This window comes from Delphinapterus leucas, chromosome 7, assembly GCF_059928025.1.
Source record: "Delphinapterus leucas isolate spDelLeu-1000000601 "Yukka" chromosome 7, BTC_Dleu_Yukka2, whole genome shotgun sequence".
NCBI classification, from domain to species: Eukaryota; Metazoa; Chordata; class Mammalia; order Artiodactyla; family Monodontidae; genus Delphinapterus; species Delphinapterus leucas.
The window spans coordinates 68535775-68555150 of NC_143135.1; the positions used below are offsets into that span (position 1 = coordinate 68535775).

Consider the following 19376-nt stretch of genomic DNA (forward strand, 5'->3'; position numbering starts at 1 on the left):
CAGCAGAGATATTCATGCCCAAATAATAATCTAAAAATTACATCAATTTTATTCAGGGACTTATGAAACGTGCTTTTGTGATTTTCATAGGCTTTTCTTATTCAAGTCCTGCTTTGATCTATAAAGATATGAAAATCAGCTTGTATTTGTATGCTCCACAGCCAAACCTGAGATTAAAACTCTCTTTCAGATCATTTCCACATTTCTTAAGCCCCACAAGGCAGTTAATTTAGATTGGCCGCTAAGTCTTCCAGCCAGCGGGTCCCTATTCTCTGGGGCTGGGAGGTCTGTGATGTGCGTTCCTGGGTTAGCCTTGCCCTTGACGGCCATGGGGATTCCATTCCTCTCTTATCTCTAGGTGATGTTGGGAATTCCTAACTGGCCTTCTTTCTTAAAAAGCAGACTTTAACTTGAAGATTTGGATTTTGTCTTACCCTTTTCCTCCACTTTGCACCTGCTTAAAAGGAGGTGGAGGGTAGAAACAAATCACTTTTGCTAATGCTGTTCCATGATCCCTGGATCGAGGGGCTTTCAAGGGACACCCTCATTAAGGGTTTTCTTTTGTTTCCTTTAATATCATCTCCCTCTTAGCAGGTGAAAAAGGCAGTGGCCCAAAGCTTCCTTGTATATTTAGGCTAAGACAATGCTGGAATAAGTGCAGTTATATAGATGAAATAAGGCAGCAAGCCAACTCTACTGTGAGACTTTCTGTTAAAAAAATAATAATGATAAAATCTCACTGAATGTAATAGATCCGTGCCTGACAACTTATGAGTAAATCAATTCTTAAAAATGGATTCCAATTTTAAAGGCAGCAGGGAACTTTCTTTATTTTTAATGTATAATTTTATTTTATTTATTTATTTTTGGCTGCATTGGGTCTTCGTTGCTGTGCGTGGGCTTTCTCTAGTTGCGGTGAGCGGGGGCTACTCTTCATTGAGGTGTGCAGGCTTCTCATTGCAGTGGCTTCTTTTGTTGCGGAGCACGGACTCTAGGCGCGCGGGCTTCAGTAGTTGTGGCATGCGGGCTCTAGAGCAGAGGCTCAGTAGTTGTGGTGCATGGACTTAGTTGCTCCACGGCATGTGGGATCTTCCCGGACCAGGGCTCGAACCCGTGTCCCCTGCATTGGCAGACGGATTCTTAACCACTGCGCCACCAGGGAAACCCAGCAGGGAACTTTCTGTTCAGAATAATTCCATGATTAATGTTCCTGAAATGAGAATGGTCGTGTCAGTTATATGTTTGGTAAATTAGGATTTCCGTATTGCAAGGTACATAATATTTGCACACATGTTTGTTCACATGTATGTTTTGTACATTTATAGTTAATGTGTATATAATTTAAGTGCACGTGGAAACTGTATAATGGAATGCATACAGAATTTGGCTCCGTAAGACCTAGGTTTGAGTGTGGCCTTGCCCTTGTGACTTGGGCACATCCCTTAATTTCTCTGATTCTCATTTTCCTCATTGAGAAACAAGAGATAATACAGTTTAAGAAATGAATATGGTACAGATTTATAAACCGGAAAACAAGCACACGATTTTTCTCCTTAGGCATTCAAAAACAAAACTTGTAAGCTTGGAGAGAATACAAGAGGCATCATCCTTGAAATCACAACTGTAGAATGTTTTAAGTATGGTTTTGAAATGCAAACAGAGGCAGGACAGAATTTTCAGTAATTCAGGATTTAATTGGTTCTAATAAAAGACAGAGGCCTTACCCTCCAACTCACCCCATGGACACTTCATGCCATGAGCCTTTGTAAGGCTGGACTTGGCATCTACCCAGACTTAGCTTAGACGAGCCTGCAAAACCCAAAGTGTTTGTGGTGAGCAGCACTGAAACCAGCTCTGAAGAGGCTTCCCACACTCAGGTTTCCTCCTGCTTTGAATCCATTGTACTTCTTTAGGCATTTCAATTACCATTTTGAACACAACATCTTTGAGAGTTACTTTGCTTTGTTTGGTAGTTCAGGAGCTCACAAATGGCCCCAACTGTGGGAAATAAAAAGCAAATGAGGAAAGGGAAGTCTTTTACAGAGAAACACTTGTTCAGACTGTAGATTAGGCTCAGGACAAAGCAAGCAGAAAGAGGCAAGCTTTTCAAGAGCACATCAACTTTGAAACCTCAGGAAGGTCAGGGCAGGCTTGCTGGCCGGAAAGGCTCTTTTATCCCATTAATATGACTGCTTCTGTGAACACAAATATTTTAGCATCTTGACTAAGTTAACTGGAACTTTTTAAAGGAAAGAATTGGCATTCAAAGAATCTAGTATGGCTTTCCAAATACAGTGGAGATAAAACAATACCCAAAATGCTATAGGCACACTTCTCTAAACTTTTTCTACCATAAACTACAAGCAAAGCTTGTCCCCGCGTCAAACTCGCTCCCACGGCAAGTCGTCCTGGCACAGAAGTCGTAGCACGGCCCTTTTCCTCTCACTCAAAAAAGCACATCTCCACCAAAGTGATGGATAGTACAGTTATTTATAAGAACAACCATGGTCTGACTAAATTTATTTCTAAGAGTAAATAATTGTCTAGAATGCAGCCAGATGCTTGCATATTATTTAATGGAGAACCACTAAAGGCTTTCTTATTAGTCAGGAATAAGACAAGAATATCACTGATTCCACTACTATTTAACATTGTGCTGTAAGTATTAGCCAATACAATTAGCTAAGATAAAGTAATTTGTGTTATAAGAATTATAAAGGAAAAGGTAAACTGCCCTCTATTTACATGTAGTGTAATTATATATCTGAAAAGCTCCAAGGAGGGAATGGAAAAACTACTTCAAATGATAGGAAAATTAGTAAAGTAACAGGTTATAAATTTAACATACAAAAATTAATGGCCTCCATATATAGCCCACCCCCCCCCAAAAAAAAACAGTGAAAAAGTGTAATGAAAAAGAACCCATTTAGGTTAGCACGTATATAAACTTTAAAAGTGTTCAAAACCTATTTGAGGAAAACTAAAACACTCCTGAAAAACAAAATAGTAGATATGAACAAATGAAAAAAGACAAACTATGTTCTTGGATAGGAAGACTCCATCATGAAGAAATTAGTTCTTCCTTAATTATCCTGTACTTTTAACATAACCCCAGTTTAAAATGCTATCATTTTGTCAGGTGCTATAGAAGTTGATTATAAAGTTAATTTAGAAGAACAACAATCGGGACTTCCCTGGAGGTCCAGTGGTTAAATCTTCACCTTCCAATGCAGGGGGTGTGGGTTTGATCCCTGGTCAGGAATCTACGATCCGACATGCCTCATGGTCAAAAATACAAAACATAGAACATAAGCAATATTGTAACAAATTCAATAAAGACAAAAAAACAACAACAACAACAATCAAGAATAGCCATGAAAATCCTGAAGAGAACAAAGAGAAGACCTAGCTTTTCCAAACAATTAAAATATATATAATGGAAATATGGAATCACTATTTGTGCACCAGGAACTAACATAGTATTGTGGGTCAATTATACTGCAAAAGCAAACAAATAAACAAATTCATAGAAAAAGAGATCAGATTTATGGTTACCAAAGGCAGGTGGGAGGGAGAGGGGGAACTGGATGAAGGGTAGTAAAAAAGTACAAACTTCCAGTTATAAGATAAATAAGTACTAGGGATATAATGTACAACATGACAAATATAATTAACACTGCTGTACGTTACATGTGAAATTTGTTAAGAGAGTAAATCCTAAGAGTTCTCATCACAAAGAAAAATGTTTTTTCATTTCTTTAATTTTGTATCTATATGAGATGATAGATGTTGACTAAACTCATTATGATAATCACTTCATGATGTATGTAAGTCAAATCATTATGCTGTACACCTTAAACTTACACAGTGCTTTATGTCAATTATGTCTCAAGAAAACTGGAAGGAAAAAAATACTATAAAGCCCCTGTAATTAAAACATTTTGATGTTGTCGCATGAAAAGACAGATAAACCAATGGAACAAAATAGAAAAGCCAGAAATATACTGTGTGCATAGGTAGAGTTAGCATACAGTAAAAGTGACTTCTCAAATCAGTAAGGAAGTGATGGTCTGCTAAAAAGTAGCATTGAAATAAATAGAGAGCCATGTGGAATAAAATAAAATGGGACCCATTCCTCACATAATATACTAGGAAAAATTCCAAGTGGATTAGAGATGTAAATGTAAGAAAAAGAAGCATTTAAATTCAATTTTTAAAAAATAAGCGTGATCACCAAAATCTGGAAATGTAGAAAATATTCTAAACTATGACTTAACATCCAGAAACAATAAGGGAAAAGACTGATGCATTCAACTACATGAAAATAAAAATAAAATCTTTTGCATGGCAAAAAAAAATTACCATAAACAAAATAAAGATAAATGACAAAATTGAAAACATTTGCAATGTGTATCATCATGCTCCCAAAATAAAGGGAAAAAAGTACCATCTAACCCGTAGAAGAATGAACTTATATAGTTTTAACAGAAAAAGAAATGCAAATGGTTCTTCAACATATGAAAAGATGCTCAACCTCACTCATAACAAGAGAAAGGAAAATTTAAAATACATTGAGATAACATTTCTCATCTATCAGCTTGGCCAAAAACCCAAAAGTTTTACAGCATGCTCTGTTGGCAAGGCTGTGGGAAGACAGTCATTCTTAAATACTGCTATAGAAAGGCAAAGTGATCAAACTTATAGGTAGGGGAATATGGGAAGTATCTCACAAAACCATATAAGCACTTCTCCTTTGATTCAGCGATCCCAATTCTAGGGACAGAAATATATGTTAGCAAAAATGTGAAAAGACACAAGCACAAGGCTCTTCATTGCATGGTCCTTCGAAGAGCAAAAATAGGAATGCACGTCAATAGAGGACTGATTGAGTTAACTATGATACATTTATCCATGGAGAGAAGTATTTCTGTACTGCTGTAGCATGGTCTTCATGATATAAAGCAGCAACATTATTGACCTTTTGAGTCGATAGCTCTTTGTTGCAGGGGGTTATCCTGTGCATTTTAGGATGTTTAGCAACTCCCCTGCCTTCCATCCACTAGGTTCTAGGAAAATGCCTCCCCCGAGCTGTGACAACCAAAGATATCTAGACATTGTGAAATGACCCCAGGAAACAAAGCCATCCTCAGTTGAGAACTATTGATATAATGCAGCAGTCCCCAACCTTTTTGGCACCAGGGAGTGGTTTCATGGAAGACACTTTTTCCACGAGGAGGGGAGGGGGAATGGTTCAGGTGGAAATGTGAATGATGGGAAGCAATGGGGAGCAATAGATGAAGCTTCGCTTGCTTGCCTGCCGCTCACCTCCCACTGGGCAGCCCTGGTTCCTAACAGGCCACGGACTGCTACCGGTCCACCGCCCAGAGGTTGGGGACCCGGGATATAATGTTAAGTGAAATAGCCTGTTGAGGGGAGTGTATACAGTATGTTAATATTAATAAAATAGATGGATAAAATGTACCGTTACTGAAAAAAAAAAAGGTTACCTGAAGAAGAAGGGAATACATGAAAGAGAAAGATACAGAAGCTAAGCTTGACTATAACTTTTTGTAAATTTAACATTGGTAATTTTACATATAATAGAAAACAAAATTAAATGTTAAAAAAGCAAGTCTAAAATTTGCAAGTAAATGGAAGCAGATGAACATATATGTGTATCCAGTTGGGAGCATGTATGCACAGGGAAGAGCTATTCTAAGTGACTTTACATATACTAATTTGACTGTATATGCCTAGTGGGATAAATCCAAAGGACAAAAAGACAAAATAATATCAAATTAGTTTGAATGACCATAATTGTAATGTGATTATAATAACAATGTTGGTGTTATTCAGAGACTTGGGCATGTATTTCAGATATGTGAACATTCAGATAGGTGAATAATTATGGTGATGTCATTGAGCATGAGAAATGTCATCATGAGAGAAAGAAGATAGGTAAAAAGAATGAGATTAAGTAAAAACCTTGATGGGTACCTTAATATTGTCTTTTGTTTTGTTTTTTATTGAAGTATAATTGACTTACAACATCGTATTAGTTTCAGGTGTGCAACATAATGCCTCGATATTTTTATGCATTACAAAATGATCACCATGATAAGTCTACTTACCATTTGTCACCATAAAAAGTTACTATAATATTATCAATTATACTGTATTCCCTTTGCTGTACATTACATCCCTGTGACTTATTTACTTTGTGACTGGAAGTTGTACCTCTTAATCCCCTTAACTTATTTCACTTATTTCCCCACTTCTCTCCCTTCTGGAAACCACCAATTTGTTCTCTGTATCTATGAGTCTCTTTCTGTTTTGTTATGTTTGCTTTGTTTTTTAGTATCCACATATAAATGAAATCATAGAGTATTTGTCCTTTTCTGAGTTTTTTCACTTAGCATGATACTCTCTGTGTCCATCCATATTGTCGCAAATGGCAAGGTTTCATTCTTTTTTATTGCTGAGTAATATTCCATTGTTTGTGTGTGTGTTTCTGTGTGTATGTATACACACACACACACACACACACACACACACACCACCTTCTTTATCCATTCATCTATTGATGGACACTTAGGTTGCTTCCATATCTTGGCTATAGTAAATAATGCTGCCATGAACATAAGGGTACATATGTCTTTTTGAATTAGTGCTTTTCTTTCTTCAGAGAAATACCCAGAAGTGGGATTTCTGGATCATGTGATAGTTCAATTTAAAAATTTTTAGGAACCTCCATACTGTTTTCCATAGCAGCACTACCAATTTACATTCCTACTAACAGTGCATGAGGGTTTCCTTTTCTCAGCCTCTTCATCAACGTTTGTTATTTGTGGTCTTTTTGACCATACTGACAGGTGTGAAGTGATATCTCATTGTGGTTTTTATTTGCATTTCCCTGATGATTAGTGATGTTGAGCATCTTTTCATGTGTCTGTTGGACATCTGTATGTCTTCTCTGGATAAATGTCTATTCAGGTCCTCTGCCCATTTTTTATTCAGGTTGGGTTTTTGATGTTGAGTTGTATGAGTTCTTTGTATATTTTGTATATTAACCCCTTATCAGATATATCATTTGCAAATATCTTCTCCCATTCAGCAGGTTGCCTTTTTGTTTTGTTGATAGTTTCCTTCACTATGAAAATGTTTTTTAGTTTGATGTAGTCCCATTTGGTTTGTTTTTGGCTTTGTTGGCTTTTATTTCCGTAGCCTGGAGAGACATATTCAAAAAATATATTGCTAACACAACATCAAAGAGTGTTATGCCTATGTTTTCTTCTAAGAGTTTTATGATTTCAGCTCTTACATTTAAATCTTTAATCCATTTTGGGTTATTTTTGCATAGGGTGTAAGAAAGTAGTTCAGTTTGATCTTTTGCATATAACTGTCCAGGTTTTCCAACACAATTTACTAAAGAGGCTGGCTTTTCACCATTGTATCTTCTTGCCTCCTTTGTCATAGATTAATGGACCATATAAGCATAGGTTTATTTCTGGGCTATCTGGTCTGTTCCATTGATCTATGTCTCTGTTTTGGTGCCAGTACCATATTTCATTGATTAATGTAGCCTGGTAGGATAGTTCAGGTAGCGTGATACCTCCAGTTTTTTTCTTCTTTCTCAAGATTGGGGTCTTTTGTATTTCCATACAAATTTTAGAATTATTTGTTCTAGTTCTGTGAAACATGCCAATTTTTTTTGATAGGGATTGCATTGAATTTGTAGATTGCCTTAGGTAGTATGGTCATTTTAACAATATTAATTCTTTCAATCTAAGAAGATGGTATATCTTTCCAACTGTTTGCGTCATTGTCAGTTTCTTTCATCAGTCAGTGTCTTATAGTTTTGAGTACAGGTCTTTTACCTCCTTGGTTAGATTTATTCCTAGGTATTTTATTCTTTTTGATACAATTGTAAGTTGGATTGTTTTCTTAATTTCTCTTTCTGATAGTTCATCATTAATGTATAAAAATGCAGCAGATTTCTGTATATTAATTTTGTATCCTGCAACTTTACTGAATTTATTTATCAGTTCCAATAGTTTTTTGGTGGTGGTGTTAGCATTTTCTATATATAGTATCATGTCATTTGCAAACAGTGACAGTTGTACTTCTTCTTTTCCAATTTGAATTTTTAAATTTCTTGTCTGATTTCTGTGACTAAGATTTCTAATACGTAAAAGAATTTCCAATTGCATGAAAATGGTGAGAGTGGGCATCCTTGTCTTGTTCCTTTCTTAGAGGAAATGCTTTCAGTTTTTCACCATTAAGTATGATGTTGGCTGTGGGTTTGTCATATGTGGGCTTTATTATGTTGAGGTGTGTTCCCTCTATACCCACTATGTTGAGAGTTTTTATCATAAATGGATGTTGAATTTTGTCAGAAGCCTTTTCTGCATCTTCTGAGATTATCATATGATTTCTATTCTTCAATTTGTTAATATGGTGTATCACATTGACTGATTTGTGGATGCTGAACCATCCATCCTTCCATCCCTGGGATAAATCCTACTTGATTATGGTGTATGATCCTTTTAATGTATTGTTAATATTTTGTTGAGGATTTTTGCATCTATGTTCATCAGTGATATTGGCCTCTATTTTTCTTTTTGGCAGGTATCTTTGTCTGGTTTTGGTATCAGGGTTCCACTGACCTCGTAGGATGAGTTCAGTAGCATTCCTTCCTCTTCAATTTTCTGGAATATTTTGAGAAGCATAGATACTGACTCTTGAAACATTTTGTAGAATTCGCCTGTGATGCCATCTGGTCCTAGACTTTTGTTTGTTGGGAGTTTTTTGATCACTGATTCAGTTTCAGTACTGGTAATTGATCTGTTCATATTTTCTACCTTCCTGATACAGTCTTGGGAGATTATAAGTTTCTAGGAATTTACCTATTTCCTCTAGGTTGTCCATTTTATTGACATAAAATTTGTCATAGTGATATCTTATGATCCTTTGTATTTCTGTGGTATCAGTTGTAACATCTCTTTCATTTTTAATTTTATCTATTTGGGCCCTCTCCCTTTTCTTTTTGATGAGTCTGGCTGAAAGTTTTTCTTGTTTCCTGAGGTAGGCTTACATCGTTTTGCTTCCCTCTTAGAATTGCTTTGGCTGCATCCCATAAATTTTGGGTCATTGTGTTTCCATTTTCATTTGTCTCCAGGTATGTTTTTTATTTCTTCTTTGATTTCCTCAGTGACCCATTGGTTGTTTAGTAGCATATTGTTTAACTTCTACATCTGTGTTTTTTGCAGTTTTTTTCTTGTGGTTGATTTCTAGTCTCATAATGTGGTGGTTGGAAAAGATGCTTGATATGATTTCAATATTCTTAAAGTTGTTGAGATTTGTTTTGTGGCCTAGCACGTGATCTCTGCTGGAGAATGTTCCATGTGTGTCTGAAAAGAATGTGTATTCTGCTGCTTTTGAATGTAATGTTCTATATATATATATATATATATATATATATATATCAATTAAGTCCATGTGGTTAATGTGTCATTTAAGGCCAATGTTTCCTTATTGATTTTCTGTCTAGATGATCTGTCCATTGGCATAAGTGGAGTGTTAAAGTTCCCTACAATTATTGTATTACTGTTATTTTCTCCCTTTATGTTGTTAATATTTGCTATATATATTTATGTGTGCCTATGTTGAATAAATATATATTTACAATTGTTATATCTTCTTGTTGGATTGATCCCTTTAACATTATGTAATACCCTTCTTTGTCCCTTGTTACAGTCTTTGTTTTAAAGTCTATTTTGTCTAAGTATTGCTACTCCAGCTTTCTTTTGATTTCCATTTGCATGGAGTACCTTTTCCCATTCTCTCACTTTCAGTCTGCACGTGTCTCTAGATCTGAAACGAGTCTCTTGTAGGCAGCATATATGTAGGTCTTGTTTTCTTTTTTATCCATTCAGTCACTCTATGTCTTTTGTTGGAACATTTAGTCCATTTCCATTAAAGTAATTATTGATGGATATGTACTTATTGCCATTTTGTTAATTGTTTTCTGATTGTTTTTGTAGTTCTCCTTTGTTCCTTTTATTCTCTTGCAATCTTCCCTTGTGATTTGATGACTATCTTTAGTGTTCATTTGGATTCTTTTCTCTTTATTTTTTTTGTGTCTATTAAAGGTTTTTGATTTGTGGTTACCATGAGATTCATATATAACATCTAACATGTATGGGTATCTATTTTAAGTTGATGATTTCTTAAGTTTAAATGCATTCTAACAGCCCCACATTTTTACTCCTTTCCCCCCCACATTTTATGTTTTTGACAACATATTTTATATCTTTTTATTCTGTGTATTCCTTATCTACTTATTGTAGATAAAGATGTTTTTACTGTTTTTGTCTTTTCACCTTCCTACTAGCTTTATAAGTGCTTGGTCCACTACCTTTACTATATTTTGCCTTTACCAGTGAGATTTTTCCCATCATAATTTTTTAAATTTCTATTTGTGGCCTTTTCTTTTCCACTTAGAGAAATCCCTTTAATATTTCCTGTAAGGTTGCTTTAGTGGTGATGAACTCCTTTAGCTTTTGCTTGTCTTTAAAACTCTTTATCTCTCCTTCAGTTCTGAATGATATCCTTACCAGATAGATTATTTTTGGATGTAGGCTTTTTTCCCTTTCAGCACTTGGATATATTATGCCATTTCCTTCTGGTCTGCAAATATTCTGCTGAAAAGTCAGCTGAGAGTCTTATGGGAGTTCCCTTGTTTATAACTAGTTGCTTTTCTCTCGCTGCTTTTAATGATCTCTCTTGGGACTTCCCTGGTGGTCCAGTGATTAAGAATCTGCCTTCCAATGCAGGGGATGTGAGTTGAATCCCTGGTCAGGGATCTAAGATCCCACATGCCACAGGGCAACTAAGCCCGAGCACTCTGGAGCCCATGCACCACAATGAAAGATCCTGCATGCTGCAACTAAGACTCGTGCAGCCAAATAAATAAATATTTAAAAAATAAATTATAAAAAATAAAAATGATAAAAAAGGATGAGTATCTTTAATTTTTGACATTTTTATTATTATTTGTCTTGGTGTGGACTCTCTGTACTTCCTGGGCCTGGATATCTGTTTCCTTTCCCAGGTTAGGAAAATTTTCAGCTAGTATATCTTCAAGTATGCTCTCTGCCCCTTTCTCTCTCTATTCTCCTTCTGGGACCTTTAGTGTGCTTGATGTTGGCCTAGAGGTCTCTTAAATTATTCTCATTTTCTGTAATTCTTTTTTTTTGTTGTTTTCTGTTTAGCTTGGGATTTCCACTACTCTGTCTTCTAGTTCACTGATCCTTTACTCTGTATCATCTAATCTACTGTTGACTTCTTCTAGAGTATTTCTTTACTTCAGTTATCATGTTCCTCAGCTCTGTTTGGTTTTTCTTCATATTTTCTAACTCTTTGTTAAAACTTATGACTCTGCTCATCCATTCTTTCTCCAAGCTCGTTAAGCATCTTTATGATCATCCTCTTAAATTCTATGGGAGTAGATTGCTCATCTCCCCTATGCTTAGTTCTTCTTCTGGGGTTTGGTCTTGTTCTTTCATTTAGGACATATTACTCTGTCTCCTCATTTTACCTTATTTTCTGTGTTTGTTTTATGTATTAGGTAGTTCAGTTATGTTTCCTGGTCTTGGAGAAGTAGCCTTGTGTAGGAGACATCCTATGCAGCCCAGCTGCACACTACCCTCTTTTCACCAGGGCTATATATTCTAGTGGTGCCTCCTATGTGGGCTGCATGGGGTCTTTTGTTGTGGCAAAGTCAACTACTGTGGATGTGCTGGTAGGCTCTCAGCTCAATTGGCTGCCAGGCCCTGCCACATGCAGTGGCTGCTGTCCCACAGTGGATGGGGTTGGATCCCAGTGCAGCTGGCCACATGATTCGGGGGGTCCCAGGGCTGGTGCCAGGCCACTGATAGACAGGGTTGTTGACAACTTAATTTTGAATTAGTAGTATCAATATGAACTCATGAAATAATTGTTTAAAACAAAACACTTTCCTGACTCTGTCCACTGAAAAGATAGCAAAGCTAGCAGCAGTAAGCATTCCTAGCACCAGACTGTGGTCTCTAAGTGCCACTTCTAACTAAAAAGAAACCAACACTTCTTGGAGAAATGGATAATTCAAGACTGGGGCAGAAAAAATGTAAAAGATGACCCTGAAAAAATTGCCAGCAGCAATTATTGGAAAGCAAGGAAGCTATCAAAGACTACTTGGGTTGTGTCAGAACATTGCAGAAGCCAACTTGAAGAGGCTCCCCATGGCCAAGGAAGGACCATTTGTGCATCAATAAATATAGTAACTGCAGTAGACAGAAACACATTAGATGTGATTGAATTCATGAGCTCATAATGATGCTTGAAAAAAAATACCTTATTGATCACTTTGGGAGGAGCTGAAGAACCAACTCATTATTTTGAAAAGATCAAGGAAAAGAATTCTCCTTCCTTTTCAACATGAAGTGTACTTCAGAGTAACCAAATAATTGAAGAGAACTTTCTTTTTAGAACTATTCTAGCTAATAAGTGAGGAAGAAATCATAGAATTAAAACACTACTGTTTTGTATTTTTAATGAATTAATGTTATCTGTATCATCAATGGCTGCTAATATCATGGAACAAGATAGAGAACTAGACATTATATTTCTCCAGATGGAAATATATCACCCATGAAAGATTTTTGTCAAAGAAAAAGAAGGAAATTGAATGTGAATTTTATTGTCTCCTACATAAAACTACCAAGTTATAAGAAATACACGGGACAGAGGAACATGTAGAACAAAACCATGGGGATACAATAAGCAAAATTCAGACTGTGGGAACTAAAGAGGAAATGGCTCAATTTTTTGATTGCCAACAATAACAACATAAAAATTGCAAGGAAATCGATGAAGATAGAGAGAGAACCTACAAATTAAAAGATAATTAAAGGAAATGTCAATCAAATGCAATGTCTGTGCCTTATTTGATATCCTGGTTAAAAGAAACTGAAAATATATATGCACATGTACACAAACATATATAACTCATTACAAAACAATTACAGAAGTATGAACACCAACTGAATATTTAAAGACATTAAGGAATTCCTGTTTTCTCTGTTTAGGTGCAGTAGTGGTATTGTATGTATGTGTGTGTTTATTTTGAGTCCCTATCTTTTAGAGATGTACACTGAAATTATATGATGCCTGGGACTTGCTTCAAAATAATATGAGGGAGCAGGTGGAGATGAACGGGCATAAAGATGAAACAAGGTTAGCCATGAATTGATCACTGTCAAAGCTGAGTGATGAATATTCAGGGTTCGTTAAACTATTTTTATAAAATCTGCCTGAAAAATTTTGAAACAACTTGGGAACTTCATATTTTAACTCTCATTAGTACCATGTTCTTTGCTCGACACCTCCCATCTGAAGGAGAGCCACCTCTGTATTCACACCTCTCTTTCCTCTGCCTCTTTGTTACTTATCTTGTCACTGCCTCCACATTAGGTCTACTATAAGAAGCACATAACAAGAATGTAAGATAATAGGAACTTAACAAACTAAGGTCACCTTGTGATCTCTTACATTGTGCCTCAAATAATCTCCTAGAATTATCACCCCCCACCCCAGAGGCTGTCTCATCTGTTCACTTAATCGTGAGAATATTGATCCTCATAGTTTATGTTCCTGCTAATGTGAACTATGGGTTTATCGCCAACCTCTAATTACAGAGTGCTTTCATAAGAATCTTCCTACATATTAAAGTACTTGCTAGAAGCTGGGATCCAGGAACATAGAGGGAGGAGAGAAGGAGGGAGCCTCTTTTACTAGAAATGAGTAAATTGGCATTAGTCATCACTCTTGTCTCCTTTTAACTATAGGTATTTATCAAAGTGCTGGATAATAATGATAATGGCCCAGAATTCTCTCAGCCAAATTACGATGTGACAATTTCCGAGGATGTGCTTCCAGATACTGAGATATTGCAGATTGAAGCCACAGACAGAGATGAGAAGCACAAGCTAAGCTATACTGTCCACAGCAGCATAGATTCTGTCAGCATGAGGAAGTTCCGGATTGACCCCAGCACTGGCGTGCTCTACACAGCTGAGAGGCTGGACCACGAAGCCCAGGACAAGCACATACTCAACATAATGGTAGGACCAAACTGCTTAATATGCTCTCCTAGCAGAATCACTGACCATCCAAGGCACATGCCTTAGCCTTCAGATGTACAGGGCCCTTGAATTTTGTAAGTAGTAGTAAATTTGGTCTTTTCAGCAGCAGGGTTGCATTCATTCTTGCCTTTTTAGTTCAGTGAGGAATTACTATTGTTAGATAGTGACTTCATATGTTTGCCAAACTGAAATATTAGATGAGCTCTACAGACAGTGGCGGCTCAGTAAAGGCTGCTGACAGCCTGATTTGAGCAGGAAGGAGCAGGCCGTGTTTCTGTACTGGTTCACATCCAGAAGATTTTGTGGAAAAGTTTAAAAGAAGTTCCTTGAGAAGTTAATTACAAGGGTAATCATTTATTCAACCTGTACAACGCTCAGCCCTTGGAAGCATTTAGAGAACTGATTGATTACTTATTGCACTGGCATTGGACCTAGTGGTAAATACTGGCCCACAAAAGAGATCTCAAAACTCACCAAAGCCTACAGAGAATGTTGAATTTGGGTTCATGGGGTCTCCAAATTATGTAGAAGATGCTTTCATTTTAAAACAAAGTTTGGCTAGTTTACATAATTGGGAAGTAAAGATTAGTAATAAACACCCTTGTTTATGACCTAAAACCTGTCCCTTTAACTATCCAAGAACCCTATGGGCAATTGTACAACCACTGCCTAACAGGGCCCCCCTGAGTTCCTTAAGACCAGGTAGGATGGCAGAGATGTAATCTTTGTACTGATTGGCTTTAAAATACACTAAGATGCTACCAATTCCCAAGCAGCTGAAGTACAGTTCCACTAAGTACTACTCTTCCTTTCCAAGTCTCTGGGCAAGAAGAAACTAGAGTTCCATGCCTTCGGCTGTGGTTTCCAGATGAGACTCCAGGGAACGGAAGAGGGACTCAGGGTCCATCAGATCCATCCCTCTGGCCATTCATTCATTCATTCAACAGATATTTCTCAAGCACCTACTGTATACTAAATTCTGTTCTAGGCACCGAGGATATAAAAGAGACAAAGTCCCTGCACCTTTGGACATTCGATTGGAACAGACCTAGATTTCAATAATCCCAAAGTACAGAGTCAAGTTTGGTCCTTGGGTGGGGCAGGCTGGTCTACAGACAGGGAAACTCATCACACTCACCGGCTAGCTTTTTGCATATATCTCTTCAGGAGCAGAAATCTACTGCCAGTGACTAACTCTATTCTCATGATTTCTTCAAGCCATTTCTGTTCATTCTTTCCTTAACAAACTTAGAATTCAGTGCACTTACCCTGTATCATTTATGTAAGTGAATATTTAGAGCAAACAACTCCTTTATGCTGCCTTTCTCCAAGCTAAGCCCTTATAGTCATTTTGCTCAATTCCTTTTAGGTAATATTTCTGAAAACCCCTTTCCCTTTGATAGCTTTTCTTGGTATATTTTCTAATTTCTTCAAATCTCTCTGAAGTTAGGGGATCTAAAATTGAACAAGCAAAAAGCACACATTGGATTAATGCTACATACAATGACAGCAAAATCATGTGTTTGAGTTAAAGAATTGATTAGTTGCAAGCTTCTGCCATATGCAAACCAGGGAAAACTTTAAAGCAGTCAGGCAAGGTTCTTTGGTGATTTCACAGTGCTGGAGTCTCACATTTCAAAAATTAAGATTTGGTTCATCTTCCCAGTGGTCAGCGTTCTCTCTTAGTGCTGGGACTTCATTTATGTTCGTTCTTCTTGCCTGAAATATATGCCACGCACCCCGCCCCCCAGCACGTTACTACTTCTACTTGGTTTTGTTACCTTTTCCAAGCTAGGCTAACATCCTTACTAATTACTCATATTCTGGCACTTACCTCTGGGCCTATCTTTCTACTTATTTGTTTGGATTCCCCAGTCAACTATAAGGTTCTTGAGGTCAGGAACTGTATCTCATCCACCGCTGAACCACAAGAGTCAACCCCAGGACTTGGTAGATAATAGATGATAATAAAGGTTTGTTGAATGAATGAATGAATGAATGACAATGGCTACATTGCATTCATTAATTCCACATTTTAGTTTCCCCTTTACAAGGGCGTCCATCCACCATTCCATTAGCAACTGTATACACAAATTCTGGGGGGTGGAGGGGGGCGGGGGGCAGAGGAAAGTGCTGTGTTTGCGATATCCTGACATCAGTTCTACAAGCACAGACTGAACACAGACCAGAGGCCAGGCGTAATGCTGAGCAATAAAGACAGCGTGGCCCCAGCTCTCGCTGTGTTCACAATCAGCATCCTCTCTATAATAGCACTGCTTACTGAATACCTGCTCTGGGCCTGGGACTGGGTCAGGCGGTTTTTGTGCATTATTTCATTTTGATTTCACTTTAGGCACAGCCAGGTGAATTCTTTACAACTTAAAGATTTTAGTCCTACTGCTTCTTATATTTTGCCTAAAGGTCAGAGATCAGGAGTTTCCTTATCGAAGAAACTTGGCCCGAGTCATTGTGAACGTGGAAGATGCTAATGATCACAGCCCCTATTTTACCAACCCGCTGTATGAAGCATCTGTGTTTGAATCGGCTGCTCTGGGATCAGCTGTACTGCAAGTGACGGCTCTGGACAAAGACAAAGGGGAAAATGCAGAACTCATATATACCATAGAAGCAGGTGAGAGCTGGTGCAGATTGCAGTGTGATGCATGGCATTGGACCCTCAGTAGTATTTATCACCATGTAAAATTCACATAGCTACCACTGGAATGTCTCCAGATGAATTTTTTGGCCAAGCAACTGCCCTATTTGCACAACGATGGTGTATCAGGTTCCTGGCATTTCAGTAATATGTTTTTCATCATTGACAGCAAAGAAGGAGTTTCCTTTTACTGTGTTCAATCTCAGATTTTTCTGGAATGGAGAAGAGAGAAGAATGTGTAATAAACTCGGTGGCTTTTACTGATGGGTCAACAAGCCTTGGCCTCAGACTAAAATAACCAAAGCCTCCCGTCATTTGAGGGCTGCCAGAGAGTTTGGTGAATTGAATCTTAAAGGTCAATGCTTACTTGTCAGTAGGTGAGCTGTGGGCTTGTGGGCTTCAGAAATTCCTAGGGTTAGGGTTAGGTTTAGCACAAACTCACTTCATTGGAGGTGATCTGAGTAGCAGAGTAGCTGGTAGGTACTGAACTGCTTGCTTAACCTGACAGATAAATAAATGCAGATTCTCGTGTTGTTAAATTTGAGATTTTTTTTTAAAATCAATTTTAGTATCTAGAAAGCAACACCGTAGTTTCCTGGTGGTTTGCAGTTGGACAGTTACAAAACATTTATGGCAGAAGAGATGAATGTCCAAGCAAAGACAGGACTGTGAGCCTAAAAATTACAAATATCCTTTATCTGCTCTATTTTCCCTTCCCCTGTTCTGTCTTTTTTGAATATTCAAGCCTCATATTCCCAAAACATTCTGCAACATTATGTCTGTCGTGCATAATGCCAAATGCTGTTTCCTTTCCTGCCAGCACTGGAAAGGCTTCTTTCCCTTGATGTAAATATGGAGCATTTTTGTGAGTGGTTGAATTAAAATATGAATGCTAGAATGACAGTTCTGGACTAAAAAATATTGGAAAAAAAGCCAATGACTTTCTTTAAAAATAGCCGCTGTATTTAATGACAATCTAAATCTATTTCCTTTATTAGGCACCTACATTTTACATGAGTCTGTGCTAAAGTCTATACCAAAAAAGAAGAAAAGATGTTGGTTCAGAACAGCCAGGTACCCCAAGAGAATTCACCCCTTTCTTTTCCAGATTTCCATGGAATTTCCTTTTAGCCTAAAGCCTGACAGTACTCTTTTTATAAACGCTATTTTTCATCTCTTGTTTGTCAGAGGATATTTTAATTATTTCATTACACAGTCCTTGTTCTTTTAGCTTCACAAATAATATAGGGAAACTTTAAAATACGTATATTTAAATATTGCCACAGGAAATGTCACCTAACCCAAGAACTCTTTATGTCCGTTCTATAGTTTTCCCCTAATCTTATGTATTTTTTCTTTTCTCGTAATTCATTCATGCATATACATTGTTTCATGACATTGTAATCATTTTGATATAGGGTTTTATTTCTACTTTTCTTAACATCTTCTAAGCATTTGTCTGCGTGTGTACTTGCTTTTTATATTTGTCATGAAGGCTACTACATATACTCCTCTCAGATAGCCAGACATTTTGAAACCAATTTGGAGGTTCTCAGAGTAATTTAAGAGTAATTTACCATAAAGCTGAAAATTCTGCCTCGCTTATCTTTCAGCTTCCACAGACTATAGCCGGGTGCTGAACATAGAGAAAGGACTCAGTCATTTCTTCAACAGTTGGCTAAAACTAGAGAGAAAAGTTATTTCCTTAAAACATCTTTTATATAGAAAAGTCGAGTTTCCCGAAAACCCACAGGAATGCTTGGTATCTCAAAAAGTATCCTTTGATTGGGTGTGTAAAAAGCTAATGAGAATTACAGGACAGAGAGACCTACACTTGACCTGGACTGGTTTTAGTTAAGTCAAGTTTCTTCACGGATCATGGTAGGATACAAGCAGATCCCAGATAGTTCAGGACTTTGAATCAAATAACAAGAGGTTGGTGTAAAGTATATGTTTTATTTAAGTGCTCTCAAAAACCTCAGAGAAGCAAGATTTTACTCTGTTTACTGGTGGGCCATACATTTCCTATCCCCTGTCTGGCCTAAAGCAACTACTGAACCTTTTCATTTTGGCCCGAAAGACTGAGGTGGAATTCAAGTGCAGAACTTCGAGTCTTATATTTAGTTCAGGTTTGATGTTTGGTGCCAACAGTGGTTCATGGGTGGCTCAGAGACAGGGCAGTACAGGAGAGACCAGGACTAAGAAAGTGTTCAGTTAGGATGGGGGCATATTGGACCCCAAGATATATACAGATAGAGACTTAAACATCTTTTTTGATCTACCTCTCTCAATCATTCAACAAATATTTATTGAGCACCTTTTATTTGTGCCAGGCACTGTGCTGTATACCAGATTAATAATGATAAGTAAGGTCAGCACAGCTTTTGCCCCGTTGCCAAAAGTCTATAAGAAGTCATAGATTCCAAGAAAGCAAGCAGAGATTAGCCTCCAAAGATTTAAGTACAGAAGAAGAGAATAAGCAGGAAGTGGATTCTAAGAAAATGGGACAGTGCATTGGAGAGGGAAAGAGGCAAAGA

General features: G+C 37.3%; 1 protein-coding gene across 1 annotated transcript in view; it reads left to right on the plus strand.

The window, feature by feature from the left end:
• The window catches only part of FAT3 (FAT atypical cadherin 3), a 152641-nt gene that overhangs the window by 29610 nt on the left and 103655 nt on the right, over positions 1-19376 (plus strand). Inside the window, exons 6-7 of the mRNA XM_089915870.1 lie at positions 13887-14162; positions 16605-16815. Of these exons, the coding sequence (XP_089771996.1) occupies positions 13887-14162; positions 16605-16815 (487 nt within the window). The remainder of the gene's footprint in view (positions 1-13886; positions 14163-16604; positions 16816-19376) is intronic.